Source organism: Drosophila bipectinata, chromosome 2R (genome assembly GCF_030179905.1).
Source record: "Drosophila bipectinata strain 14024-0381.07 chromosome 2R, DbipHiC1v2, whole genome shotgun sequence".
Taxonomy (NCBI): domain Eukaryota; kingdom Metazoa; phylum Arthropoda; class Insecta; order Diptera; family Drosophilidae; genus Drosophila; species Drosophila bipectinata.
The window spans coordinates 24,683,843-24,706,446 of record NC_091737.1 but is presented as its reverse complement, the minus strand read 5'-3'; the positions used below and the strand labels follow the sequence as shown (position 1 = coordinate 24,706,446).

Here is a 22,604-nt window from a genome sequence, read left to right as displayed (position 1 = left end):
TAAATTTGAATAATCGATAAGTACTCGATTACATCAACAGGTTTTCGAGAAGGCACCTGTTTTATGTCTTGCTAGAGGTGGGGCCATCTCTATCGATTACTGATCTAAAATGAAAGATGATTCTTCCTCATCTCTAAACGCATTTCATAAATACGAATTTTCATTCAAGTGTCAAATGTCTTAAAAGAAATTCGAAACTATTGCTTAGAAGCCATGGAACAGCCGATAAAGCAAGAAGTACAAGAGGTTGAGGGCCAAACGTATTTGGATGAGAACGATAATACACCTCTACGAGAAAGAACCATAAGTACGCCGCCTCACGCCTTTGCTCCTTACGTTCCTGCGACCGAATCCGGATGGGAAAGTGACAATGACGATGTCAGTCATCTTTCTGCCCCCCGCACTCCGGGGGCCAGCCTACAGGAAACCAAACCTAAGGAAGAGGCCCCTCTGCAACCCAAGTTTGATATGGAAGTGGACGAAATGCTGGATGAGATGCTGAATGAGGATTTCAACTGCGAGGAACCTGCACCAGCTGCCGACACAAAACCACCTCTTAAGTCGGAGCCCAGTGAAGGAATCAGACGCACCCTAGACGGAATTCCAAGTCAATTCACTCGGCGGGAAAGCCTCAACGATATGGACCTGTGCAGCCTCGATGCTTTGTCAGCAGCGGAGGACCCTTCGGAAGCCGAGAGTACTGACGCGCTTATCGCCACTAAGAAGGAGATCTTGCAGCAGTTGGAAAAAGTGGACACTGAACTTGCTTCGAAACCCAAAGAAAAGAAGAAAAAAAAGAAGCACAAAAAGGACCGGTCTCACAAATCGAGCCAAAGCAAGGAGCAATCGGAGTCAAGGAAGCGCCGGCATAGCCAGAGTTCGCTCAACGACAGCCTGAAGGAAAACAAGCGCCGCCGCAGTCACGGCAATGAGTCCCTAAAAACGCCAAAGCCAGATCCAGAATCCGACTGTATTCCAGTGCGAAGTGATGAAAGGCAGATCCGACTGGTGCAGTCATCCCGCCTCTTTGCCCCTCCAAAACAGGAGTTTGTGCCACACCAAGGCAAGCTGGCGCTGCCCGACAGGCGGAATCGCGCCATGGCTCGGGCAGAATTGGCTCTGCAGCTCTTTCAGAAGCAGAAAGACGACCAGGAGCAAACCGAGGTCCAAATGGTGGAAACTGTGGGAAAGCTGCCCGTCAGCGAATCGTTCCGCAACCAGGACAGCTTCGAGAATCCCTCGCCCATCTGTAACAACATGAACGTGACGTACGCGTTCAACTCCGTCCCGGGTACAAAGATTGACTTCAACAAGTGGGGCTTGGAAACAGTGCCGCAGGCCACCAGGGAGTTGCTTCGTATTCTGGGCATCAGTTTGGAGCGCCTTAAGCAGATCCAGATGACAGCGAAGCCGTCGCAGCGCATTCTCAAGCTGAAAAAGGAGCAAATGGAGAAGGGTCTCTCGCCGGCGGAGGACATCGAGACGGCAACGCTGTACAAGAACGCCGCCACCCAAACGGAAGGCGTCTCCTCCACTAGAAGTGTTGAGACCCAAGTCCGTATGGAGAGCCAATCAAGCGGTGCGTTCTGGCAGGATCCAAACTTCGATGAGACGGATCTAACCCAGCAGCAGTCCAACGTGATGTTCGCTCTAATGGAGCTCTTTACGAGGGTGCCCGACACCTCGTGGGCCCCGACACTGTACAAGGCCCTGGAGCCGGCTCTGCACATCAAGCGACGCTTCCACCGATAGCATTCTTCAAGATCTGACATTCTCAATAGTACACATCGAATTTATTTGTAAATCATTATACCAAAGGCAACATGAAAACATGCCAAAAGAGCTTTCGCAGCCACACAACGTTACATATACCAAAGTTTCGATTGCGCTAGGACTCTATGTATTATGTCTCGAATATATATCTCTCAGAGGCTTCAAAGGCCGCGCCGACGCGCATATACATATCGTATTGTAAATCTCAGGCAAAAAACACTCTTAACTTTTATACAATTAATAAATACACCTGCTCATATATCGTATATAACTTTACAAGTAACATGTAGTGAACGAACTTCAGAGCTGAAAACAAATTGTCTTTTGCTAGAGAACAGCATTGTATACTCGAAACTCAGAGCTCCGACTGAGGCCTCTAGTTATTGGCTAATAGTATTAAATCTAGTTTGTAACTAAGCTTAAAGCAGATTGTATCATTTGCGCACTGTAAATGCGAAGGGGGCGGACTCCTCCTCCTCCTGCTGCTCCAGCAGTGTAGTCCGTATCGTTGTCCGGTGCTCCTGGGCCTCCACGTCGTCGTAGTCCACGGACGAGGAGCGCAGCAGCTGGATCTGCGAATTGGAATCGTTTCTGGTGATGATCAGCGAAGCGGGCCGTGGTCCTAAAAGATGGATGGCTGGTATTAGTCGTGGGTTTTGGATTTGAGAAGGAGAACCATACCTGGTGGGGGCTTGGTTGTCAAGCGCTTGCTGCTTCCCTGGACGTCCGACTGTCGCTCGGAAACGTACTCCACGTTTGGTGCCAGCTTGTTGCTGCTCGCCGTTTGTTGGATCGATACCCTCTTGTCGGCCTTGACGCTGCCCTGCTGCTTCAGGATGCCCTGCTCGCGACCCGAAGGCGCTGGCTGAACGGTGCTGGAACTGGAGGAACTAAGCAATGGCGTCGTCATTGCCGCTCCGGCACTCGGTGTGTCGAGTTCTAAAATTCATACGATTTGTGGGTAAATTTAGTTAGGATTCTGCCGGGGGACAGGATCTCCCGTCACAGGCGGTGCTGCCCCAGAGTAACATAGTCATGGGACCAGGTGAATGTCGAAACTCGGAACAGATGTTAACGGAAGGCGGAACATAAAACACTTAATACAAAATATAAACAGAGAGGAGTATATAGTAGAAAGCTGAATAAAATGCATCTGGTAACGAGTTGTTCATATTTATCGTTTATTGATCCTTCATCGTGGGTTTTGGGGGGATGGGGTTAGAATGCCATCGTAGTTGTTAGTAGGGGGTTCGTGTTTCGTGGGGGATTCACAATCTTAAATGTGTTTTGTGGTCTGGGTGTGTGTTTGTGGCGAAATTTAAGAACTAATTATCAGCATATGTGGTAACAATTGGAATGATTTAGTAATTCGCAGAACTCAACGTTAGTGTTTAGTAGATAATACTGCCCGGAGACCGGATCAAGCCAAGCCAAAGCAAAAATTAAACAAAAACCAGAGATAGACTGAGGATGATATTGGTTATGATTTGGTATCGATTCTGATTTTGGTCCAGTGTTTAAAATGGTTCGGTTCGTCAGACTATAGATATGTTTGTTTTTAAATTATGGATGGTACACCGATCACCCATGCAGCTCCTGTTGGTTAATCACAGGCCAGCCAGCGCCTCTCCCTCCCCGGCCGGGTTGGCTCAGAGCGGCGTGTCGTCGTAGGTCTGTTCACCGGAGGTATTGGGTATGACCACCACCAGGGGCAGGGAGCTGGGCTCGCTCAGCAGCTCACTGCTGATCGAGATTTGGCGCGACGTGCGGTGATAGTCGCCACCAACACCAACACCATTAAACACCGAGTCTACATGCATTAGATCGAGCGTGCTACCGCTTAAATTGTTACCATTGCCCAGATGACTTGTGTGGCTACCGTGGGCCACGCCCGGTGCCCCCACCAGAGTGCTCAGACTCTGCAGGGAGTGCGAGCTGGCGCTGCGATTGTACCCGGCATGCAAGTACTTATTGTTGTTGAGGTGCATCTGCTCGTCGGATGGCGATCCGAACTCGGAGGACTCGCGGATGGGTGCTAATTGCAGTTGGGCGACAGCCGCCAACATCTCACCTGTGGGACTCGGCCTCTCGCTAATGGCCACATCCTCGAAGGCCTCCTCGTTGAGGGTCTGCAGCGCTCCGCAGATCATTTGCTCCTCCAGCGTGACCTAGTCATACAAATAATCATATTAGATGCGGTTTTTGGATGAAAAAATTAAAGTATTTTGTTCTTAAATAAGAATTTCAAGATCAATTGATGTAAGCAATATTTTATTGAAGTATTTTAAAAAGAGCAGACCTTTCTTTTTCGAGTGGCATGCTTCGATGCTCTTGAGGAAATAATAATATAAATATTTAAAGAACCCACTTAAAGGCAAATACAGGAAGGCCGTATGTATACTCTTGTTCCACATATGGTTCCTAAAGAGTATTGTATACTTCAGGAATTTAAGTTGTTCCATAAGAAATCTGGATATTTGATCAGCCGTGACCCACATGTGTGGCATTGGCTTAATATAAGAGGTTTCTTTATATACTATAAGGCGTTCAATATAAGGGGTTTTTTCCTTAGCCAAAAAAGTCTTTGGTCACGAAAAACAAAAAATAGACAATGTAGAAGGATAATATAGAATGGTGGCGAATCGATCTAGAAATCGTTTAAGGTACTCCGCTTGAGAATCGGATGAGAATTGGGAAAGATATAGCCATCACAGTGGACCCTACAGGGGAAAACCCCATTTTTAAGGGATCTCCTCAGGAAAAATGGACAAGAAATCGAAAAAATATTTTGTCTCAGGATTTTGATGCAGAATGGTGGCAAATCAATCCAGAAATCGTTTAAGGTACTCCGCTTGGGAATCGGATAAGAATTGGAAGAGATATAGCCATCACAGTGGACCCTACAGGGGAAAACCCCATTTTTAAGGGATCTCCTCAGGAAAAATGGACAAAAAATCGAAAAAATATTTTGTCTCAGGATTTTGATGCAGAATGGTGGCGAATCGATCTAGAAATCGTTTAAGGTACTCCGCTTGAGAATCGGATGAGAATTGGGAAAGATATAGCCATCACAGTGGACCCTACAGGGGAAAACCCCATTTTTAAGGGATCTCCTCAAGAAAAATGGACAAAAAATCGAAAAAATATTTTGTATCAGGATTTTGATGCAGAATGGTGGCAAATCAATCCAGAAATCGTTTAAGGTACTCCGCTTGGGAATCGGATGAGAATTGGGAAAGATATAGCCATCACAGTGGACCCTACAGGGGAAAACCCCATTTTTAAGGGATCTCCTCAGGAAAAATGGACAAAAAAACTAAAAAATATTTTGTCTCAGGATTTTGATGCAGAATGGTGGCAAATCGATCTAGAAATCGTTTAAGGTACTCCGCTTGAGAATCGGATCAGAATTGGGGAAGATATAGCCATCACTGTGGGCCCTACAGGGGAAAACCCCATTTTTAAGGGATCTCCTCAGGAAAAATGGACAAAAAATTTAAAAAATATTTTGTCTCAGGATTTTGATGCAGAATGGTGGCAAATCGATCCAGAAATCGTTTAAGGAACTCCGCTTATGAATCGGATGAGAATTGGGGAAGATATAGCCATCCCTGTGGACCCTATAGGAGAAAACCACATTTCCAAAGGATCCCATCCCGAAAAATGGACAAAAAATCGAAAAAATATTTTGTCTCAGGATTTTGATGCAGAATGGTGGCAAATCGGTCCAGAAATCGTTTAAGGTACTCCGCTTGAGAATCGGATGAGAATTGGGAAAGATATAGCCATCACAGTGGACCCTACAGGGGAAAACCCCATTTTCAATGGATCTCCTCAGAAAAAATGGACAAAAAATCGAAAAAATATTTTCTCTCAGGATTTTGATGCAGAATGGTGGCGAATCGATCCAGAAATCGTTTAAGGTACTCCGCTTGAGAATCGGATGAGAATTGGGGAAGATATAGCCATCACAGTGGGCCATATAGGGGAAAACCCAATGTTCAAGTACATATCCCTGAGCTATAGCTTTTAAATACGATACAAAATTTATTATTGTCCAAAGGATTAACCAACTTTACTAGGAATACAACTCCGATCTCCGAGGAGTGCCGTGTTTAAGATGGCCATCCTAGTGACTAGAGCCTAGTCCATAGAAGAACTCACATACCTCTCTATGCCCTTCCTTACTTGTTTCTTTAAAGAATTTCCTCTTTTCCGCTTTTCTTTCATTCACAATCAATTGACCTTAAAATTTTAAATTGTTTTGGGAATGGTTTTATTTTTTTGCTTATGATATGGCTTTAATGGGGGCGTGTTTGTTTTTTAGGTTCAGTCTGGGTCTCTTGGAGTGTGTCCAAGCGTGGGCTTTACCTGCAGGTACTCGTAGTCATGGACTTTTGACTGGCATTTCGTTTCGGTTTGTTAGAATGGTCGGAATAAGAATAGATCAAAGCACATGAGTTAGAGCAATTGTCGATCCCGATCCTTATGCATAACACCCCAAGATACTTTCGAAATCTTACCTGCTTCTCCATATGACTGACCGAGTTCTTGCGCGACAACGACTCCCGGGGTGGCTGCATCAGGGCGTCGGTAACATCCTTGATCATTGGGACATTCGAGGGCGGTTCCAGGGCGGCGGGCTGCTGGGACTGCTGGCGCTGGGGCTTCCGGGGCAGGCGTTCGCACTCCCGCAGCGTGGTGATGAGCAGGCGGAACAGCTCCCAGTGGCCAAAGCTGAGGCCGAGAACCTGTCATGGAATCGTTTCGTTATCGAGAATCGTTTCTTTGGAAAGGAGATCCTACCGATTTGAGATCCGGCATATCACAGTGCTTTAGCACACGCCCGTTAATGGCGTTCTCGCGGAGCACGGGTGCCAGCTTGGCCATTGCCGGCTTCATGTCATCAATCCTCTCCAGCAAGCTGATGACTCCGTCCACCGTCAGATCGGTAAGCTTGGTTTGCAGGATGTCCTCCTAAAGGATGTGGAATTAGGAACCTTTTATTGGAGAAGGAGAGTGAAGGCCTTACCCCAAAGGAATCACTCGGCGAGTTAATGAGTGGCGTGACGGGTTCAGTGCTTGAGCTGAGATTCCTGGAGCGCAGCTCGTTGGCTGGAGGATACTCGTTCTGGAACATCTGGTAGGGTGGATAGGTCGGAGGCGAAGGCACGTAGGTGGTGGGTGCTGGGAACTGGCGCATGGCGTTGGAAACACTGGGTCTCGTTTGCAGGACAAGCGAGCCCTCATCCTCGATGATTTGCTGGTCCTCTACGGGAGAAGATATACTTAATTCCTGGACAGGATAACCCCTCGAAGTGCTTACCCTTCAAAACCTTCCTCAAGTAGGGGTCCAGGTTAATGGTAAAGGGCAAGAAGATGCGGAGATCCGCCACGAGAAGATCCGACTTGTGCAGCTGCAGGAAGGCGTCCAGTTTCCGCTCATCGCGATCCAGTTCCAGGAGAGGAGCAGCTTCTCGCAAGTAGGCTAGCTTGGGACGCAGTCTGTGGGAAGGAGATTGTTGAGATACTATATAGATTTGGTTGTAAGTCAAGCTCACTTTTCGTAGACACTTTGCAGGGAAACCGACTCGTCGGCGTTGCCGTCCATGAACTGGTCGTGGTGCAGGACTATCATACTAGCCCGCAGGGGCCACTGCTCCGTGAGATTGATCCAGGAACTGAGGCGGTACCAGCTGAAATCAATCTGGAAGGCCTTGAGCAGGCGCACCGTGATGTAGATGACGTTCATCAGGCGCCGCATACTCCTCGGATTCACATCGCTGAAGTAGTCATCCGTTAGCACAATCCTCGAAAGATCGAGCACTGTCTGGGGGTTCTGGCCAAGCCGATGGAGATTGGAACCCGTCGAGCTGGCCACAGACTCGGAGAGACGCAGCTTCTTGCCACCACCACCTCGTCCTTGGCCGCGCAGCTTCTCCTGGCTGGAAATGATCTCCGAGGCGTTGGACAACCGGCGAGCGGACACCGAATGGCCCAGGGTGGCTCCATCCTCCGTCTGATACTCTCCGCCCGTACTCCGCTTGAACAGGAGCGCTGTCATCTGAGCTCGCTGCACCTTCCGCAGCCCAGAGTTCTGCAGGTAGACGGGCAGGTGGACCAGGTTCCTCAGGAAGTCGTGTCCTCCGATTCCGCCCTCCGTGAAGAGCCTCCTGCTGTTGGCCTCCGCCGCCTTGGCGATGACATGCGGATCCACCGAAATGAGCAGCACAAAAGGTCTGTTTGGCGAGGAGAGCAGGGTTTGCACGGCGTTTAGAAGGGTGAGAATCCTCTCCGTGTCGCAGGAGTCCAGAGCATCAATCACGCCCACTAGACGACTCTGTTGGTTGGTGAACGCGTCCAGGCACTTGACCATGTCCGTCATCACGGCCACCTCGGCGCCCAGCATGGTCAGAGGGGCTGTTTCGCTGGAGCGGACCGCCCGCTTCAGCTGCCGGATGTGCGATGTGAAGAGGGAGACGCACACCTTGGCCAGGACATGGAGGTGGGTGCAGATGAGTGTGCCCATCACGGCGGCGATAACATACAGAGCCACCAGGATCTGCGGCCGTTCCGACTCGCTGGCGAAGGTGAAGTAGGCCACGATGAGGGAAATCCCCGTCACCAGGGTGATCAGAGCCAGTTCGAAGACCACCACGATGGGAATACAGCACATGCGACGCCAGCGCCAGCCCACGTCCACCTTGAGGCACTTGGGCCGGAAGGCCCGGTACAGTCTGGTGGCCAGCCATCCGTAGTGCGACTCGATGGCGTCCAGGAGGGAGGCCAGCATATGGGCCACAGCTCCGTCGCCGGTGGGCGAAGCGCTGTTCGCCTCCGCAAAGTGGAACCTGACCGGCTTGGCCTGGGAGTCCGACTGTGGTCCGGGTGGATGGCAGAAGGCCACCTGCAGTATCAGTCGCAGCCTGGTGATCCTCTTCTCCAGGCCATGCTGCACGGAGTAGGCCCACTGCAGGTCCATCTGGTAGTTGCAGTACTTGACGGCCGCCAGGAGGAGGTAGGCCAGCAGCATGAAGCCCACGGCAGCCGAGACTCCGATCACCGCCGACCAGGAGCTCAGGCCCACAATGGTGCCAATCAGCAGGGCCAGGTGCAGGCAGACGAGGAAGAGCAGGCCGCTGGTCTTGACGGGCGGCTCCGCCCACTGGCGGGCAAAGTTGTTCATCTCGTCGCGGAGCTTGTTGAGCAGGAAGCTCTTGCCACTGCCCCACTTGGCGTACAGGCCCACGGTTATCGGGGTGGTCAGGGTGGGCTCGCTGAGCACGTCCGCCAGGGCGGAGGAGTACAGCTCGTAGCCCAGCATGCCCTCGGAGTCCTCGTTGGTGTTCAGGCGCCGGGCGCCAAACACCTGGCCCAGAATGGTCTTCTGGTGCAGGGAGTCAAGGTTGTAGGGCGTCTCCCCGGCCTTGTTGGCCCGGTACAGGAGCTGGCTGTGCTTGGGGTTCCGCAGCAGGGCCTCCACAATGGCCTTGCTCCGCGCCCGCATGGCAATGTGCAGGCAGGTGTCGCCTCTCTTGTCGCTGGCCGTCACCTTGGCCTTCCTGTCCAGCAGCAGGTGCACAATTTCCAGGTTCCTATTCCTGACGGCCCTCAGGAGCGGAGTGTCCCCGTCTTTGGTGGCGGATTCCAGGTCGGGATTGGTGGCCAGCAGTAGCTTGACGATCGGGGTGTGACCCTTCTCCACGGCCGTGTAAATGGCCGTCTTGCGATCCTTTCCCTGGATATCCACATCGGCGTGTTTCTTCAGCAAAGCCTCCACCACAGTACGGTGTCCCGCCTTCACTGCGTGGATCAGAGGAGTATCTGCTCCGCGGTCCTGGATATTGATGTAAGCACCAGCGGCTATCAAGGAGGCGGCTATATCCTGGTACCCCTCTCGGGCGGCTATGCACAGAGCGGTCATGCCGTCCTTGTCCAAAGCATTCACGTTCGGTTTCTTCTCCAGAATGGAACTAACGCAGTCGGTGTGTCCGCCGGAGGCTGCCACCAGCAGGGGAGTCCACGAATACATCCCTGCTGTATCCACGTTCGCCCCAGCCTTCAGCAGAGTGTCCACAATCTCGACGTTTCCCCGCCGGCAGGCCCAGACGAGCGCCGTGGTTCCGTACTTGTCTCCCACGTTGACCTTGGCGCCGCGCTGTACCAACAGCTCCACGATGTCCTTGTAGCCACGTCCTGCGGCCCACAACAGGGCTCCCAGGTGGTAGTTGCCATGGGCATTGCCATCGGCTCCCTTGTCCAGCAGTAGACGCACTAGCTCCGTATGCCCCCGATAGGCTGCCCACATCAGACTGGTCCAGCCACCCTGAAAGGAAGATGGTCAAGGATCGGGGACAAGAGGGATTACTTCCATTGACTCACCATGTCGCGGTGCTCGATCTCAGCGCCGTGATCCAGCAGTAGTTGGACGACATCAAAGTGACCGTTTCGAGAGGCACACAGCAGAGCTGTCCAGTTGTCCAAGTCCTCCGCCTGAACATCAGCACCGCGGGCCAGGAACTCGCGGACAAAAGAGGTCAGGCCGCGTCCGGCCACCACCATCAAGACGGTAGTGGCATTCTAAGTGATTAGGGATTAGAGTTTTGGTACCACAAGGTAACCCCAGGACTCACCTCATCCCGATCGTCGATCGTCAGATGCCGACTATCCAAGATGGCCCGCAGACCGGATATATCATTATTGTCGATGTACTGCAGCAAGGCGCGATGTCCCAGCGAACCCATGGAGTCTCCGTAGCGATTTATGTTCTGGCCGAGGAAAGCGGAGGGATTAGAATGGGTTTCCCAGTGGGGTTTTCAATAGGTTTTCATTTAAAGGAAAAGATAACGTCATGCAAATAAAAATTGTGGGGCTTCAGCAAGACTGGTTCGGGTTATTCGTGTTACAAAGCAATTAGAACAGGGTTTTGGGGAAATACTTGATAGATTAGACCCTCGCGTTATATCCAGGGGGCGAAGGTGATCCATGCTGAACCAAGGAAACCAAACAGTAACTCCTAAACAAGTGGTATTATTTTATCTTAGAATTAGTACTAGGTAATGGTGTTCTGTCAGGTCCCAAGATTGACTCATTGAAAGGTGATTACCGATAAATTATAGGGGTTATTGGGTCATAAAAGCCGCCACCATCGATGGGTAATTGTGAAATAAAGAGCTCCAAGAAATCAGTATGAACGGAGAACCATGTGCCTGATTTAACTGCCTGATATCCGAAAATATCCAAGTTGGTGATACTATAAATAGCCCTGAACTCATATCTGGGCGCTAGGACCCGTCCAAGCCCATCTGGGCAGACGTCTTTGATCTCGTAACCCCACGGCACACACTGTCTGATGCTCCACGAGTCAGGTAATCACCCATCTTAACGATAACGTCACAGATTGTCGTATTTGCTATTTGAACAAATGCTGGCCGGCCACATCCCGCACGCAATGCAGTGGCTTGGCTTTAATTTATTTGTTTATTTTAATTAATTTGTGTTCCAACGGCAGGCGGTTATTAGGGGGGGAGGGGGGAGCGTTCAATTGGATCAATAAAAGCCACCCAACGATCTTGTTTGTGGGCCTTAAACCTTGGCTGTTGGTCTGGTTGGGTTTTCGGTTTCAATCGAAGGTGTTAAAATGCAGTCGAGCATAAAACGATAGAGTTAGTACAAATCGGTAAACAAAGTTACTTGGCATAGATCTAATTGCTGGCTCTTAAGCTACCTAGAACGAACGAAATTATGGCATTTAAGGCGGGTATCGCTCGGCGGAGTGGGTCTGGCCGAAATAGATAGAAAATAGATTAGTCAGATAGGTCTCAGATTTATAGCAGCCACTCTGGCAGCCCGCCAGTCTGAGTCAACGATGGTCAGGAGGTCTGGAGGCCTGGAGTGTGTTTATCTCTGGGGTACTTTGAAGGAATTTTCGTATTACGTCCCCATTATGGCTAATTCAGAGTCGGAACTAATGGGCTATGCGTGACAGTGACGGTGACTGTGGGGTGTTTTGTATACTTTACGTTTTTGGACTTTTTCTTGGTCGGCGATCGCAGGTTGTTGAGACTCAGCCGCGAGGCACTGAGGATCAGTTCATCGAAGCTCTTGGATAGTTTCATTTTGACTGGTTTGGGTTTTTTTTTAGCTTAATTTATTCAATGATATCTGCAGTTCTAGTCTGCGATTCTGGTACGTGCGTCAAGCTGATAAAACGCCATGTAAACATGGAAGTGCTGCTCTTTAGTTGGTCTCCGGCACAGACTCACTTTGCGAAATAAAATATCACAACATTCAACCGGCTCTCACTAGTTACAACGTCGTTGGACTTTTAATTAAGTGCCAGCATGTGCAAATTCATTTATTTCCCTCCTCTCGGTTGCGTACTGAATCGGCAAATTAATTCCTCTAATATTTACTCGATGTGTTTCTGCTGTCTTTCAATTAACAAATGCATTCCCGACGTTTACTTAATTAGTGGATTAAATTCCGTAGTTTTTGCAGCTTGACAGGCACTAGTTCTTGGCTCTCTTGGTCCAATTATATGGCCAATTAAATAATCCTCATAAATATTGTCACTGGTCTGGCGCATACACTTCACTTGACAAAATCACTCTTCCATTTCTTGGCCCGATAATTAGTTTATAAATTAATTAATTTTTTTTTTGAGGAGTGAGCGATGCAACCGACCGCCTCAGCTGCTCGCCGACGTCTGACGGTGTCCGAGTTATCAAGCCACTGCCGACTGGAGGTGAGCATCGCTCTTCTGGCTGATTACAGGTGGGTGGTGGCTGGAAGTAGCCTATGGTTTCGTGCCGCAAACACAGTAATTGGTCAGCCAAGTTGCCCCTTTGGGGGAAACGTGTTTTCCGGTTTGGTCTTTTGGACTCCTGCTGCCACGAGCGTTGCACAAAGACTGAATGGCCAGGTTTTGGTGGTGCGGCTATTTCTGCACTCGCTTGCGTAAATAAAGTTTCACTCGAATTTATGCTTCTTCTAAGGCCGTGTGAAGTGCCATTAATTCTGCTGGCTCTATTGGGCAGTTCGAGCGGTTTATGGCTTCCATTAGGTTATTGAACGACCAGCCAGCCAGTCGTCGGCCTCCTCAGGACCCTCTTCGCGTATCAGACATTTCTGTGTTTTACACGCCAATTACCACCGCCATCAGACAGAGTATCTGTATCTTGATCTCGTACTTCGCAGTTCTTTCAGATACTCGAATATTGGGTTTAAGTATCTGCGACAGTGACAGAAGGCGGCTGATAATATGGAGACGTGTGCTGAACGATTGCCAATTGGTGAGTTTGTTTTCTTAGACTCGACTCTCGAGTGGTTGCCAGACACTAGAACTTCACTTAATGGGCTTTTCTACTCAAGGGTTATACTAGTCTTGGCAATGGGTTAAGAATCTGACTCGCGGGCTGAGTACAGCAGGGGAAGAATGACTAGTAATCACAGCGATTCTTAAGTAATACTGACTAAATCATTAGGCTTTTGAGAATACATTTAGTTGATGATCCTAATGATTCATCTCAGTCTGACTATGTAGACTCTTTAATTAAATATAAATTTGTTAAGTAACTGCTATTTTATGTACATTTTAAAAGCAATAAACAATAAACTGTGAATGTAAATACAAGCACACCTTTTTCAGACCTCTAGAGCTAATATTTTTTTATTTTATAATGACTTTTATTTACTTTTTAGTTAGGAACTATAAAAGTTATAATAGAGTTTCAAGAGGTAGTATTACTTTTCATTAAAAATTGGTTGAATATGAGTCTATTTTTTGTTTATTTTCTAGTTATATTGTATATCTTAAATAAATCTAATATATAGGAACTCGTTCTAAACTAAACATAAGCCTAGAAAATCTAGACTGTATCATAATACCTATATAGATTAACAAAAAGGGTTCTATAACGTGTTGATTTTCTTAAAAATTATCTTATTAAAGCTTCAAGGAACTCATACTCTTCTCAGTAAACCTTAAAATATCCCTTTTGGTTTAAAAATCATACCTTTCTTTTAAAAATGGTATATATATGGTATGGAATTGGTATCTATGGACTTGTATAAAATGAACTTACACCGATGTACCTATATAATTCGATTAATAATGTAAAATGCATCATAGTCGGACTGAATTAGTATTAATATTCCCATAGATAACCCCTATTTCCTTTACCGCAAGTGTGTACCAAAGTGCTGGGCTGGAGGAGTGCGAGCCGAGTAAAGAGTTGAAAGAAAGAAGGACCATTCTTGGTGCATTAGTGGCACAAAAGAGCAAAGCAGTTAACCAAAGTCGGGAGCGAAGAAGCGACTGCAACTAGAATATTTATTTTTAGATCCAGTGCACGCGACCCATACAGGTTTTTTCCATATATGTTTAGGAGGGGGATACCCCCTCCTTTGTGTGCGAGTGTGCTGTGTGTTTGGGTATCTATGTATGTACATGGGGTTAGGCCAATCTGGGGGTTAGGACAGAGATCCAAAAAGCAGCAGAGCAACAACGTTACAACACCAAGACGGCCGGGATATTTGGCATTTACGTGGACATGGATGTGGGAGAAGCGACGCAGGGCCAGGTTGAAGTGGCTGAAACGGCGGGAGGGACTTTGATTGGCATGGTCGTCCTGCTCCTGGCTGGCAGTGGGTTTTCCATCGGTCTCGGCCTCTGCCGCCGCCACTGCAGCATCCGTCTCCTCCTCGATGTCGATCACGAACCGGGGCAGGGAGCTGTGCGGCTTCAGTTCGCTTCCAAACTGGCGGTTGTGCGGGTGGATTCTGGTGGGACTGCGGTGGCTCAGCACCCGCTCCTCGCTCTCCAGGAGCGGCTGGTGCAGGGACTGGAGATCGTTGTGGTGCAGGTTGCTCACCAGGGCCCCGATGGTGGAACTGTTGCTGCTGGCAGCTCTGTTGGGGCTGCCGGGCGTCTCGGAAGCGGCGCCGGGGTCTGCACCGGCCTTCTTCCCCGGCTTACGTGACTGGCCGTCTTTCGGCATGGTGCTGGTGGGTTGTGCGATCGGGTTCGACTTTCAGGTGACACTCACGAGATGCTCAAATGCACTCGCTTATCTAGGACGTGGCTAGTTAGTATATCATTATTTACGTGACTTAATCACTACGAAAGCTGTGCGCTCAATGGCAGTGTGGCTTCATCGAGCTATGCAGTGTTGGTTCGTCTGGTCGAGTTCGGTTCTTTGATGAGTCCCATTCCCTTAATGAATCTCAATTGATTGACTGATGCAGACCCATTGGGGTGGACCTACACACAAACGGCGGCCTGTCGATCAAGCTGGCTTAGTTTCGAAATTCCCTTTCCTCAAGATAGCAGCTGGCTTTGAGGAACTGACACGTCTTGGATAACGAACACCACATGATATCCCCGATAACGAAGGAGCGCATCTCGACTATGAGGTTCTCTACTTGCATAACACTTGTCGCTCGCTGGGGGCACCCACCTCACTCCCACCCGGACTCGACTTTAGGCGGGCCTTGAACATTTTCACCAGACTCTCGCCGTTCAGTTCCGTTTTGAAGGTTGCCGGGGGAATCGATGGGGTATGATACTTGATATTCGATTGGGAAGCCGCCGAACGAACTTTGGGCATCGACTGCCGCCAGTAAACTGTCCGCTTTTCCACGCGGGAGCATCATATAAGCGCTGGGCCCCGGCCCCCCAATCATCTAAGGGGGTGTTTGGTTTTCATTAATTGGGCAAACAGCCGAGTCCGGAGCCAGATAACTCAGATAAGCAACGGATACTGCCCGGCTCTAGTCCCTCTATATGGTCCCTATTTCCTTGTGGACTAAAGACTACATAATAATGTTTTATCGGTTTAATTACCTTTTCTTTATTTCCCCCAAAAAGGCAAATAGAAGACAAGTTCAACCGGAAGGGGATAAGATTTGATAATTTTGAGAGGTATTTGTTTGGGAGAAGGGGATCTTGGGGTTACTCTGTTGAAAGTTCAATCTTAAGAGGGGTTTTTTTTTACTTTCTGCTTTCAAAAAGAAACTGATACCCCAAAAAGAATCCAATTTTAAACGACAAAGAATGACCCATATCTCAAGCCTTCCAGTTCATCGCGTGACTTAAGTCGTTCTTGTCGTTAAATTCCTGAGAACCTTCCTTACTCATATATGCTTCTTTTTTTAAACCTTTTGTGGTAGAGGCACAAAGTATAGCATACTTTTTGGCGCTGTTATCACACAGATGTAGGTAGACTTCATGTATAAGGTTGGGTAGACTCTACAATTCTTTATAGAAGGGTGTGGGAGAACCGAGTCACCTCAACCTCAACTAATTGTGACGATAAAACAAACAGATGGAAAAACAGTTTGCGCCGCCCAGTCACTTATCGGTTAAACAATCTGCTTCTGCAAACGTATGTGCCAGTATCCGATAAGCACTATGTGTATGCCAAACAGCTGTATAAGCCCTGCTTTCGGCCGTAAACCCACCTGGATCGAATTGCCGCCACGCCCAAAGGAGCCCCGCAGCAGGCCGAAGGGAAAGATGCTGCCGTAGCCGCCCTGCTCGGCCCGGCGATCCGCCTGGGCGGCACTACTGGTGGTCGGCGAGTCCTGCAGGGGATCCGGGTTCAAGGGCGACATCTCCGAGTAGGCCTTGCCCACCAGGTGCAGTTTGGGGGTGCGGCCCATGTTTAGCCGCAATTACAATTATGAGGTAATTTCAGCAAGCGTTTTTATCTTTTCCGGCCACTTTCCAAATATTTGCTTCCCCTTGTGGGGCTTACACAGAACTGAGCATCTCCGCGCGACAAACTACAAACTACAATATAGTCTGGATTATATTATACACTCAGGGCTTTGAAAATTCGCACTACAAACACAGTATATATATTAAAAACAGGAACAAAAACCGAGATTACAATCTATTCGGAATAAACAATATGGCCAGCGATTAGTGGAGCGCACGCGGCGCGCTCTGAATTGGAATTGGAAATAAAATCGCTGGCGCAGAAAGCTCAGAGCGTTCATTCGTCAATCGTTCTCCTGTTGGGCCGGCCTCCCCATCCGCCGCGCTCCACGCTCCACTTTCCACCCACCCACACCCACACTCCCACCGGCTTTCTGATAAAATGCGAAACTGTAACCCAAAATAACGGTGTTTATCAAACTGGGTGTGTGTGCCCAGACACACACGTGACACGCGAATGTGGGTGATGTCGCAATGAAAACAAAAGCGAAAAATCAACTATATACTATTCTGAAGAATATTTTCACATAGTCGAAGCTTGTAATACATTATCATTTTGGATTTTTAGGGTAAAAGGCTCTCAACTGAGGGAAATACTTTGAAAAATTGATCATTTTATAAGCATTTAATCTCAAAAATGATTTTTCCAAAAAGGAAAATATATTTAAAGTTGCAAAATCGAATACTTTGCGATGACTCTCTGATAATCCACATTAAAAGGCTTTCAATTAAGGTATGTACTTTGAAATATTGTCTATTTCATAGGAATCTCTTAAGAGTTTTTAAAATTGAATTCCTTTTATAGACTATTTTAATAAAATTTAAAAAAATATTAAAAGTTTCCAAAACCAACATTTACAATGTCTCATTTTGGGGCTTGAATCATATATTTTAATTTTTAAATGTTATATTAATGAATATATATTTTTTTCTCCAAAAAAAACATCGAGTTTTAGGGTTCTAAAAAGAATGCTCTTCATTTATGAAAAGAAGAAACAAGATGCTCTAGTCAAATATAATGCAAAAATCGGAATACTCCTTCAAGTGTACATATATCCAAGTATCAGAGACTTCCCTGTAATTGCTTATTTTTTGACTCACTTGGGAATTGGACACCCTTCTGTCGCTATTCCTTGACATCGCCAACTGCGACTCCATGAAATGCGAAATGGAGTAGACCGGAACACTTTCCACCATATCCACGGGTGATATTTATAAATATTTGGATTACTATATGTTTTCGCATATACTTGATACGCGATGGAGCAATAGTCGTGCGTCAAGTTGCGCGATAATCGAAATACTGAGACACCTCGCCCGATAAAGCAGATCAATCATTGCAAAACGAATGATTTATCGCACTAATTAGCATTGATTTGGGAGGCGGGGTTATAAAAGAGATATCAAGTACCTTTGTGGATCTAGACTCCATGGCTTGTCGCGGCGTTGTGGAAAAATATAGAAATCAATTGGTCAGCTCAAATTAGCACTTTTCAAATTTGATGAGCACTCAACAATATGGAATGGACGAGGCCGACTCTGATGGCTGATGATGCATTGAAATTGTATATTTGTTGATTCTTTTGAGCTCCCGCTGTCATATGCGGATACAAATGTGGAGTGCGCGATAAGGGGGGCTCTTTACACTTGAGACCCCAGGGCATTATGACTGATTACAAACAAATGAGAACCATAGACCCACAGTCGATAGCGCTTCCTTCTAAAACAAACATTTAGCCAAAATAATCTGGTGACGATTTGGAGGCGAAAGCTAAAATCGGAATGGGCCAGAATATAATAATTATAAAAATAAATACAAACGTAAGTGGGCATGTGTATGATATTGCAAGTTCTAGGTCTCTAAGTTTATTTATGTAAACTACATCCATACGTATAGGTATCTAAGAATGTGGACGGATGGACGGGTGGACGGGCGTACGAATGTCCGTGAGTGTGGGCGAGCTCTAGAACGATACAATGGAGAATGGTTCATGTGCCGACGACAATGAGTCTACAAATCCTTTTGTCAGTGTACTACCAATTAGCACTTCTTGGGCTTATCTACGAGTACTAAACAATTATCGGACTAGCTCGTGTCTCTGTCTACAAACAAAAAAGCGCATAACTATTTCGGCAAATACATGATCCGCAGATTCTATTTTTCCATCCGTATCTGAACCGGTCTGATCCAGATGGACGGCACTCACCTGTTGAGCGGACCAAGGGCATATATCCGTGGGCCCCTTCCGGATGGCGGGAGATCTGCGAGCAGGATCTGGGTCTCAGGTCCAGGAGCCGAATGAAAACAAACTACAGCTGAGCAGCGTTCATTGAGCACAGCTGAGCGCACGTGTATCTGTATCTGTATCTGCGGCTCCCCTCTGTATCTGTGTGCGGTCTGCGGAGTATCTTTAAGCGTGTGTGTGGCTGTGATGTGCTGTACGGTTTGGTGTGCCAACTGAAACGTCGATAAAATACTTGAACACAGCCACAAAGAGCTTTCGAAACGAAAATGTAACAAAAGGAACTGTTATTTTTGGTTTTGGAACAAAGTATTACTCGAAAACACAGTGTCACGCGTGAAAACTAAAGAATTTGTTGGCGAAAACGATTATTTGACGGTACGCCACTAAGGGGGTTTCTCCGGTGGCGCCTAAAGGAAACCGTTGACTTTCAAACACATAAAATATAACGAGCTATTGCTGCCACTTTCGCGCTCGAGTTAAGCCATTTAACTGAAAATAATGGCTTAGATTATTTTTCGCGATGGTCTAGGGACGTGTGTTCCATTACTGTTTATTCACGCGTTTTAGAACACTGCCTCGACCAATGGTACTTTTTCTCAGGCGTTGTCTAACACGGACAACACGTTGTCCAACACTAACCCCAAAGTCGCGAAGGGAAATAAATTACTTTTTGAAACCAAACGCTTGTTTCAGCGCCAATTTCAGAGACTTATCAAATAAAAGTTTTGTTTATACTGCGAGAATGGCCTTGACACCCAGAGAATCGGGCGAGTACATCGTTGAGAATGCCAAGCATGTGCGTGTCCTGCCAGCTGGCATTGAGAAGCTAACTCAGGAAATCCTTAAAGCTCTGAAAGAGAAGCGGCTCAGCGTAGAGAATTTCTCGCAGCATGAACTGCACCCCAATCCAGACTCAAATCATCCGGAAGACTACGTGAAAGCAGCCGATTGGGTGTTCGTTCTGGATACCCTAAACTTTTGCTTTTGGACGCCCGGTAAGTTAGATGAGCATACTAATCATAGTATCTCTTTATCTTTCAAGCTTATCCCACAGATAACTACACGAAATACAAGGTCAACGGGTATACCGGCTACTTTGCCTTGTGCGCGGCTGTCAAAAGAGCCATCAGCGAAGGTCTGGATATAACCAACCCCAAATACTATTCCGAGATCGATCTGAAGACGCTGAAGGACATCTTCCGTTCCGACGACGGGGTGACCGAGATTCCCCTGCTCCAAAAGCGGGTAGATTGCCTGCACGAAGTAGGAAAAGTCCTACTGAACAAGTACGATGGACGATTTGAAAACGTAATTAAGGCCGCTGACAAATCAGCAGTGCGACTGCTGGACCTGGTTGTGGAAGAGTTCCCCTGCTTCAGGGACCAGGCGGAGTTCGCTGGCAAACGAGTCTCCATCCTCAAGCGGGCTCAGATCCTGGTGGGCGATATTTGGTGTTGCTATCAAGGAAAGGGTCTTGGCTACTTCCATGATATTTACAAGATCACCATGTTCGCGGACTACCGCGTACCTCAGGTTCTAGTGCTCTTTGGCAGCCTGGAGTACACCCCGGAACTTCTGGAGTTCCTCAAAACCGACACTATCCTCGAGAATGGCGATCCGCGCGAGGTGGAGATTCGAGGAGCCTCCATTTACATCATCGAACGGGTCAGGGACGAAGTAGTGAAGCTCCTCAAGGAGAATCACCCGGATATCTCCGTGGATAATGTAAACTCGATCGTGATCGACCAATATCTGTGGGACTATAGACGCCAGCACAATGCTGACCTGGAGCACATCCCGTTCCACAAAGTGCTGAGCATTTACTACTAAATAAAGACGCTGTGGCATTCGTTAAATTGAATTGTCCTTTAATTATCCACTATTAAAAGATGGGAGCAATCTACAACTTAACGGGAGCGGTCTTTCCCTTCTGGGCGGCGATGCGCTCGTTGTAGCGCTTCACGGACTCCTCGCGGGACAGGTTTCCCTTGCGGGCATAACGCTGGTTGATCAAGAACTTGACGTCCATCTGGTTAGAAGGAAGGGAGAACCATCTTAGCAAGTGTTTTTGGAATGCCAGGACGTATTTTTATACTTACTCCCAAGGTGGACTCGTGACGCTTGCGCATCGGGCGCTTGATTCCATTGCGGTGCGCCTTCTTGTTCTGGTTGTGATTTGTGTGGTTCTTTGACTTGGCCATTTTAAGCTACTCCAGCGGCAGAACGAATTTCCAAACGATCAGGTGGTGCATCCAAATGGAAAACAGAAAATATGTTGCGTTAGTACCCAAATAAGACATTCCAAATGCTTTTTTGTCATTTTAGATATGAAAAAGCTTAAAAAATCGAAATAAAAAGCCACGTGGGGAGCGTCCGTACCTTGCCCGAAACGAGAGGTTAAAAAGAAAGAGAGTTGCCAGTCAATGCGAATATACAAAGCAGGAGGCAGTGTTGAAAAATACTGAAAGAAGCTAAAAAGGCTAAAAACTGAAGAGATTTTGTAAATATAATTAAGCTTAATCTATATATTTCTATAATTTCAAAGCAGGATATATTAATAATTTAATAAATTAGAAACATTTAATTGAAAACTATAAAAACTATAAAACAAAAATGTGCCTAAAAAATACCTGATGATGATGAAAAGCCTATTTTCTATCGATAGTTTTGACCATTGTTTTCTTTTGCAGGAAATTGTAAACAAATTTTTGTTAAAAAAAGAATTTTAATTTTAATACAATGCCACTAACTGCAGAAAGTGCGGCACAACAAATTCAGGTAAAAAGAATTCAGGCTTAAAAAGAATTCGTTATAACACATTATTTGTAGGATCGCCTGAAGGACATTCAACAGCATATTCATGTTGTGGACGAGGAGCGTCGCCGGGCGGAGAACTCGGTGGGCAGTCTTGTGCGCTCCCTTCATGCCACAAATCAGAAGGTGAAACCCTTGCTCAAGGCGAGTTTAATGGAGGCAGCCCAAGAGGAAGCCACAATCAGAGCCGCATTGGCCAAAATACACGAGATTCGCAACATTCGCAATGAAAGAAGGATACAAGGTGCGTATTTAAAGCCATATCCTCTCTGGTTTAAACTATTATATCTTCTCAGCTCGTAATGCTGGCAATAAGGAGGCTATCCGTCGGGGAGCTCTTATGAAAATGGTCCAGTTATCCGCCCAAACCCTACCCTTGTTTGTAGGAAAACTTGGCGAAAGAGCTCCGGCTTTATGTGGAGCCATACCCGCCGAGGGAAACTATGTGGCTAAAGTGAGTTGCCCTTTTTCTCAACAAGTTTTTTGTTAATTAATTTATTTTGCGACAGGTGGGTGACAACGTCGCCGCTTTGGCCAAAGGAATTGACGAGGAGGAGAACTGGATCTTGGCAGAGGTGGTCCAGTTCCTTCACCGCCAAAACAAATACGACGTCATCGACATTGATGAAGAGCAAAAAGACAGGCATGTCCTGAGCAAACGCAAAGTCATACCCTTGCCTCTGATGCGGGCTAATCCAGAGACTGATGGGCATGCCCTGTTTCCCAAAGACACAGTTGTCATGGCCCTGTACCCGCAGACGACTTGCTTCTACAAGGCCATAGTGCATCGCCTGCCCCAGACTGCCACGGAAGACTACGAGGTGCTCTTCGAGGACTCCTCCTACATGAACGGCTACGCAGAACCCCTACCGGTGGCTCAGAGATATGTGATTGCATATAGGCCCACGAAAAAGGGAGCTGGCAGTGGAAGCGGCAATCTTTCGTCGGCTTAGGTTAAGATACTTAGGGTGTAACTATGTTTAACAGCTCTTAAAAATAAAATTTCATAATATAAACTTACCTAGAACCAAGAACTTAATTTTGAATTT

At 47.2% G+C, this 22,604-nt stretch overlaps 5 protein-coding genes across 10 annotated transcripts; 3 read left to right on the top strand and 2 right to left on the bottom strand.

Moving 5' to 3' along the window:
• Positions 1-107: 107 nt before the first annotated feature.
• On the top strand, positions 108-1,788 carry Panx (Panoramix). Its single transcript, XM_017231709.3, has one exon. The coding sequence runs from the start codon at positions 214-216 to the stop codon at positions 1,750-1,752; it is 1,539 nt and encodes a 512-aa protein (XP_017087198.2). The 5' UTR covers positions 108-213; the 3' UTR covers positions 1,753-1,788.
• Positions 1,772-18,842, bottom strand: Arms (Ankyrin repeat-rich membrane spanning). 6 transcript variants are annotated; one of them, XM_070278860.1, is made up of 11 exons: positions 18,703-18,842; positions 10,407-10,541; positions 10,156-10,353; positions 7,335-10,099; positions 7,100-7,278; positions 6,806-7,044; positions 6,580-6,750; positions 6,297-6,524; positions 3,845-3,941; positions 2,455-2,712; positions 1,772-2,395 (listed from the first exon to the last, which is right to left on the bottom strand). In XM_070278860.1, the coding sequence occupies exons 2-11, from the start codon at positions 10,515-10,517 to the stop codon at positions 2,208-2,210; spliced, it is 4,434 nt and encodes a 1,477-aa protein (XP_070134961.1). In that variant the 5' UTR covers positions 10,518-10,541; positions 18,703-18,842; the 3' UTR covers positions 1,772-2,207. The 6 variants fall into 6 exon arrangements, with proteins under 6 accessions (XP_070134961.1, XP_070134959.1, XP_017087191.2 ...); XM_070278858.1 differs by lacking the exon at positions 18,703-18,842 and adding an exon at positions 17,907-17,942; XM_017231702.3 differs by lacking the exon at positions 18,703-18,842 and adding an exon at positions 16,237-16,732.
• A 482-nt stretch (positions 18,843-19,324) lies between these two features.
• LOC108118829 (queuosine 5'-phosphate N-glycosylase/hydrolase) lies at positions 19,325-20,602 on the top strand. The gene is made up of 2 exons (XM_017231710.2): positions 19,325-19,736; positions 19,796-20,602. The coding sequence occupies exons 1-2, from the start codon at positions 19,325-19,327 to the stop codon at positions 20,569-20,571; spliced, it is 1,188 nt and encodes a 395-aa protein (XP_017087199.2). The 3' UTR covers positions 20,572-20,602.
• Positions 20,593-21,251, bottom strand: RpL29 (ribosomal protein L29). Its single transcript, XM_017231711.3, has 3 exons — positions 21,121-21,251; positions 20,841-20,948; positions 20,593-20,770 (listed from the first exon to the last, which is right to left on the bottom strand). The coding sequence occupies exons 2-3, from the start codon at positions 20,940-20,942 to the stop codon at positions 20,642-20,644; spliced, it is 231 nt and encodes a 76-aa protein (XP_017087200.1). The 5' UTR covers positions 20,943-20,948; positions 21,121-21,251; the 3' UTR covers positions 20,593-20,641.
• Positions 21,252-21,392: 141 nt separating this feature from the next.
• Sgf29 (SAGA-associated factor 29) lies at positions 21,393-22,540 on the top strand. The gene is made up of 4 exons (XM_017231533.3): positions 21,393-21,519; positions 21,571-21,799; positions 21,852-22,009; positions 22,065-22,540. The coding sequence occupies exons 1-4, from the start codon at positions 21,481-21,483 to the stop codon at positions 22,506-22,508; spliced, it is 870 nt and encodes a 289-aa protein (XP_017087022.1). The 5' UTR covers positions 21,393-21,480; the 3' UTR covers positions 22,509-22,540.
• The last annotated feature ends 64 nt before the right edge of the window (positions 22,541-22,604 follow it).